Genomic DNA, 6,385 nt, shown 5'->3' with positions numbered 1-6,385 from the left:
CACTTCTTGCAAAATGTTAAAACACCTTCATACCTAAAGTAAATCCAAATAGGTTCGAATTCAGCAGGAACAGATCAACCAGAATTTGCCCTCAGAACTCAGGCTCATTTGGAAGCCCATCCCCATCATATTTGACAGTCTCAACAAGCCCTACCAGTTCTAGGGTTTTAACAGCCCATTAAGGATTAAGATACCCAAAAGGAAGGCCATAGACTCTAACTCACAATCTAGTCATATCAAAATTAACATTGGCAGGCACAGTAAACCTATTACACCTACGAACATCGCCAATTCTACCATCCAAAACAAAGGTGTGTTGCTCAAGTAAAGCCTCTATGTCCTCCAAATGCGAGCATGCAAAAACAAAGTAATTACCAGTACATGATGAACGACAATATTACCTCTAGAAAGCCATTGCGTGTCCACCATCTGTTGAACCATCGTACGGCTAGGAGGATTGGGCCCAAAGAATCGCCCCACAACCGCTTTGTTCCAATCGATATTAGTAATATAATTCTCCAAAGGTTCATTCAAATAAACCCCCATTTGATACACAATCCAACGATTCAAGTTAGCCATTTTAAAGTGACAGAGAGGACAGAACTTAATAGAGAATTTAAAGAGAAAGAGTGTCAAATCAAGGAATAAAGAACAGTAGTAGTAGAAGTAAAATTAACTTTGAGAATAAGGAGTAAAGGAAGAAGGTGATTTCTTAGAGCATCATTATTGGTGAACACAAAAAAATGGTTCATGGGTCACTATCACCATTTCTCTCTCATCCACATCAATCCAACAAACCATTTACAATATTCACTCTTAACAATGAACACTAAACAATGGTTCATCATCAATACTCCCTACCCCACCTTATTTTATTTTTGTAAATATAATCTTTTTTGTTTCATAATTATAATTTATTAACCCGATGTCAATGTAATTAATTGACGCATTTAATATTTTAATCGTGATTACTAATTAAGAAATTATCGCATTTTTTTATCAGTTTTTTAAAAAAACTAATTCTTGTGATTAATATTTTTTAAACAACAACGCAGCTAATTTTAATTAACAAAAAAAAAAGAGGTACAAATCGTGATTACAGTTCTACAACTATAATCTAGTACATTTTATTTAAAAAAAAAAAACAACTACACATCATTTTGTAAGATGTCCTTAGGGATAACCATTTGTTGTAAACCTAGTTGCCTAAGTTTTCGTTGTTACCAAATTTATTCCATATATGTTCGACCAAGTCGTTTTTTAGCTGCAAATGAGTCTGTTGAACCTCAATCTCTGTTCTACGAGACAAGTATAAGCCGATATCCACAATACGATCAGTACGGTACTCGGTAGTGTCCTCATTAGTGTTGCCTCCAGCATTCATAAACTCATTGGTATTAACGTTATTTTGATACGTCTCTCGTTCATCTTCAACGATCATATTATGTATTATGATGCAGGCGAGCATGATATTGTGGAGTATGTCGGTATCCCACGCCAAAGACGGCTTTTTAATAATGGCAAAACGAGCTTGAAGGACCCCAAATGTGCGTTCAACGTCTTTCCTTGCAGCTTCCTGGTGTTTTGCGAATAAACGATCCTGACGAGTTTGTGGACTCGTAATGGATTTCACAAAAGAAGCCCATCTAGGGTAGATTCCATCAGTAAGATAATACCCATTCGTATAATGATGACCATTGACTACGAAATTCACAGGAGGTGTTCGACCCTCTAAGATGTCTTCGAACACAGGAGATCGATGAAGCACATTAATATCGTTCAGCTACCTGGCATCCCAAAGAACGAATGTCATATCCATAGATCTTTGTCCGCAACTGCCTCCAGTACGAGAGTTGCAACTCTTTCTCTTCCTTGATACTGCCCCTTCCATGCGTGTGGACAGTTCTTCCACTCCCAGTGCATACAATCAATGCTGCCTATCATGCCAGGAAATCCACGTTCTTCCCCAATACGTAGCAATCTTTCCATATCTGCGATGTTTGGACGGCGTAGGTACTGATCACCGAACAGGTTGATGACACCTTCTATAAACTTTTGGAGTGCCAATCGTGAAGTTGCCTCACTTATACGGACATACTCATCACAAGCGTCAGAAGCACACCCGTAAGCTAGTTGTCTAACGGCCGCAGTGCACTTTTGAAGTGGAGACAAACCAAGACGACATGCCGCATCTCGCCTTTGTTGAAACCAGGGGTCATGTTGGGTCATTGCGTTGAGAAGGCGCTCAAACACATGTTTACGCATTCGAAACCGGCGCCGGAACAAGGAACTTGGATAAACTGGGACTTCCGTGAAATAGTCATTGTATAACCGTGCATGACCTTCTTCGCGTCCCCTATCCTTTCGGGGCTCAGTAGATTTGCGTCGGCGTTGCTGAGTGGCAGCTTGAATAATTGGTGGAATGTACTCATGCATTACGTGTTGTATCATAAGACACACTTCATTACGTTGTTGAACTCTAAGCTCCCTTCCCTCATCATCCGAGTTAGATGAAGATGAAGAGGAATCAGTTGAGCTTTCGTTTAAACTGTTTGAATTCATTTTGTACGTAAGAAATGTAAGATAGAGTGAGGTTTGCTAATAGTAACTGCAAACGATTTATGTGTTTGTGTGTAAAAAAAATGAAAGAATGGTGTTTATTTATAGTGAACTAATTTGTAATTCTTCTTCAGAAATAACTAAATATAAAGAGACAAAGATCACATGGGCTATGACAAACAATGAATTACAACCACACAGAAATTGAATGGAGAAGAAGGGTTTCACATGGGCTATGACCAACACTGGATTAGAACCACACAGAAATTGAATGGAGAAGAAGGGTTTCACATGGGCTAACAAAGGGGAAATTAAGATACTGACACAATTATATATAAAGAGACAAATTGATATAATTGAATAAACAGAATAAGATCACATGGGCTATGAAAATGGGAAAGTGGAAAAGATCCATTTTACTGATTAATTGATAAAGTACAAACATAAGGAAATGAGTACAAGAGGTTGAACTAGAATTGAAAACTTATCACTACTGAAAATGAAGAACAACAAAGGAATTGAACACACTTAACTACAATAAAAATAAAGGACACTAAGCATCATTATTGAAACGTTGAATATTGTTCCGAAGTATTACTATCATTTCGTCTTCCCACTGTTCTCGGTTTACTTTCTGTTCTAGACGAGATAGTTGCTCCCAGTTGATCCTATATTACTCTAGCTCAATTTTCCGTTGTTTCCTTGCCTCCTTGCGCTCCTGTATTTCAAGTCTCTTCATTTCTGCTTCGTTTGACACATTCATCGAATCCCCAAGTAGCTGCAATCGGCTGTTGAATGTTTCTAATTCCTTAAATGCTTGACTTGATGGAGCTTTACCCTTCAATCTCGACTTAGCCTTTTTAATACCTTCAGCACGAGCTACTCTCTCATCACCGACACCCACGCTGGTTGGTGTGGTAGGTGAGGAATTGTCACCCTCATCCCGTGTCCTCTTCCCACTACTTCCTCTCCCTACAGACTCATCCGTCAGTGGAGTTGAATGTGGACGTCCCACCGAAGGCTTGAATGTTTGTTGGTCCAAGAAAGACCGGAATTTGTCCCACTTCCTTAATTGGATCCATTCCTCGTAGAAGGTGAATCGTCCGAATGAGTTCTCATGGATTTTGTAGGCCTCTTGGATAACATCATCTTCGTTATAGCCACTTCCCTTTCGCTTCCGGGCCTTATCATAGCTTCTGCACCACTTTAACACGGCTTCAGAGATTCGCATCCACCTTCCCTTCAAACTACTAATAGTTCGTAGGGATATTTCATCTGCATTCGATTCCCTGGCAGCATCGTATGCGTCCAAGACTCTCTTCCAAAATACACCCTTCTTTTGATTTGTGCCGGTAATTATGTCGGTGCTGGTGTTCATGTAGCCGGATATAAGAGCCGCAGTTTCTGATCGCGACCAACCTCTATTGTTTGAACCACTAACACGAAATTCCGGAGTTGATTGGAGTGGTTGCTGTAACATTTGAGTGAAGTTTTGATGGGGAGAAGGAGTTTCATTTCCCTCACCATCATCCTCGCATTCTTCATTTGCCTCATCTTCCTCAGATAAGACATTGCTCGATTCCCAAATATTGGGATTCGGTTGTTGTGACGGAAAATAACCTGATGCAGCACCATATTCACCGTAACCCATTGGTATCATGGATGGATGTGGGAAATTTGAACTGCTTTGAGAAAAATTAAAATTTTGAGGGAAATTTGGTGGATTATTTGGGAAACTTGACTGGGGTATTTGAGGATAAACTCCAGAAAAATTATGGGGAATATTTGTGGGTGTTTGTGAAAAATTTGGGTGAATTGGAGGAAAATTGGCTTAATTCGGGATCATATTTTGACTCAATATTTTTTTCTTCTTTCTATTTGTTTTGGGGTTGGTATTAGCATCCATAATTATAATTTATATTTGGAAAAAATAAAAATTTAATAATAATAATAATAACAATAATAATAACGATAATAATAATAATAATAATAATAATAATAATAACGATAATAATAATAATAATAATAATAATAACGATAATAATAAAAATAATAATAACGATAATAATAAAAATAATAATAATAATAATAATAACGATAATAATAAAAATAATAGTAACGATAATAATAATATTAATGATAATAATTAAAAATAATAATAACAATAATAATATTAATATTGGTATAAATAATAATAATATTGGTAATTATAGAGGGGATTTTTGAAGAGAAAAATATAGTAGAAAAAAATGAATTTTCAAAGTTGAAAAAAGTATATCAATATGGGTGTCTATTTTTAGAGGGGAAAAAAATAGAGTCGTTGGTAATTTTTTTTTTTTTTTTATTTGTATTTTGTAAAATATATCCGTTGTAAAATTACGACGGATATATTTAAAACAGTACACACGTGTCAAGCAGCGGCTGGGCCAAGTGGCGCGCTCCCAGCCGCTGATTTCTATTTTTTTTTCTGACCTTTAACAGCAAAACGACGTCGTTTTGCAACATGAAACAGCAAAACGACGTCGTTTTGCAACATGAAACAGCAAAACGACGTCGTTTTGCATGAATATCAGTCCAAAATATTGGTGGGCCCACAGCGAATTAATTCATGCAAGTGCTTGCTCCTGCAATCGAACCCATGACCACTCAACATGAACAATTAAAGAGTTTGCCATTAAGCCACCACCTTATTTGTTCACTCATTGTGAACTATTAAAATGTTCACCCTTAAAGATGCTCTTAGCTTGGTAAAACCAAAACAAATCCTCAGAAAAGGAAATGAGACACTAATCCGAATTGCATGTAGCCCACGTGTAGCAAGGAAGGAACAAGTAAGCAAATTGGAAGGTGGGGTTGCTGAAGAACACCCTTGGGCACTAAGAAACCTTGTCACAGAGAATAAGGTATTAAAAAATACCTTATAATTAAGGATGTAGAGAGAGAATAAAGATTGATTACTTGGTCAAATAGAGGAGAAACCAAGAATCAATTAACACAATTGGTGGAAAAAGGTAGGATGATGTTAAAAAAAACTTCAAGAACAAAGAAAACCCTAGAAACCCTAGGAAATTTGAGAGATAATATTGACCTTCTAGCTTGTCAAATTAACTATAATTACCTAATTATCAAGCAAGTCTCTCAATAGATATTTGGTAACATCATTACCTTAGACCCAAGAGGTTTGATGTTTGAGGTATGAATTTTGTCAAATGAAAGTGCTTCAAGTGAAGAGCTCATTATGACGAAAAAAATATTAAACTATTTACATTACTTAGCAATAATTCAGGGACAAATTGTATACACTAAATGTCAAAGTCAATTTTTAAAAAAATAAAAACTTTGTAAATAATTATCAATGTATGATGTTTGAGTCTTGTCAAGTAAAGATGTTTCAACTTTCAAGTGAAGATCTTGTTATAATGTTATGACAAAAAATTATTAATGTCCCTCTAAATTAAATAATTTAGCAACAATTCATAGACAAATTATATACACTTGAATTCAATTGAGCTAGCCATGGCAGATCATTGGATTAGAGATTGGTTATCTGTCAAACAATCCTTGCTAGATTTTGCCAATATTATTAACAACTTGAAGGCCAACTTATCAACACGTAACTCACCCGTCATTGTTGTGGGCTCAGACTATGCAAGAGGTACTAAAATAAGTCACTCGGAATATTGATTTATTATGTTTATGGTTTCAACATTATATGGTTGTTTATAAAATTTTTGTTCATAAAATTCATATATGTATATATATATATATATATATATATGTATATGTATATGTATATATATGTATATGTATGTGTATATGTATGTAT

General features: G+C 36.0%; 1 protein-coding gene and 1 pseudogene across 1 annotated transcript; both read right to left on the bottom strand.

Moving 5' to 3' along the window:
• Positions 1-1,016: 1,016 nt before the first annotated feature.
• Positions 1,017-2,562, bottom strand: LOC110695355 (annotated as a pseudogene).
• Positions 2,563-3,232: 670 nt separating this feature from the next.
• Positions 3,233-4,210, bottom strand: LOC110695342 (glutathione S-transferase T3-like). Its single transcript, XM_021872595.1, has one exon. The coding sequence runs from the start codon at positions 4,208-4,210 to the stop codon at positions 3,233-3,235; it is 978 nt and encodes a 325-aa protein (XP_021728287.1).
• Between the last annotated feature and the right edge of the window lie 2,175 nt (positions 4,211-6,385).

The sequence above is a fragment of the Chenopodium quinoa genome, unplaced genomic scaffold (genome assembly GCF_001683475.1).
Source record: "Chenopodium quinoa cultivar QQ74 unplaced genomic scaffold, ASM168347v1, whole genome shotgun sequence".
NCBI classification, from domain to species: domain Eukaryota; kingdom Viridiplantae; phylum Streptophyta; class Magnoliopsida; order Caryophyllales; family Amaranthaceae; genus Chenopodium; species Chenopodium quinoa.
Note: the sequence above shows the minus strand (reverse complement) of the source record. Positions and strands in the feature narration are given on the sequence as shown.

Coding starts and splice junctions, on each gene's coding strand:
- LOC110695342 (XM_021872595.1), bottom strand. CDS start 4,210: ATGGGTTACGGTGAATATGGTGCTGCATCAGGTTATTTTCCGTCACAA.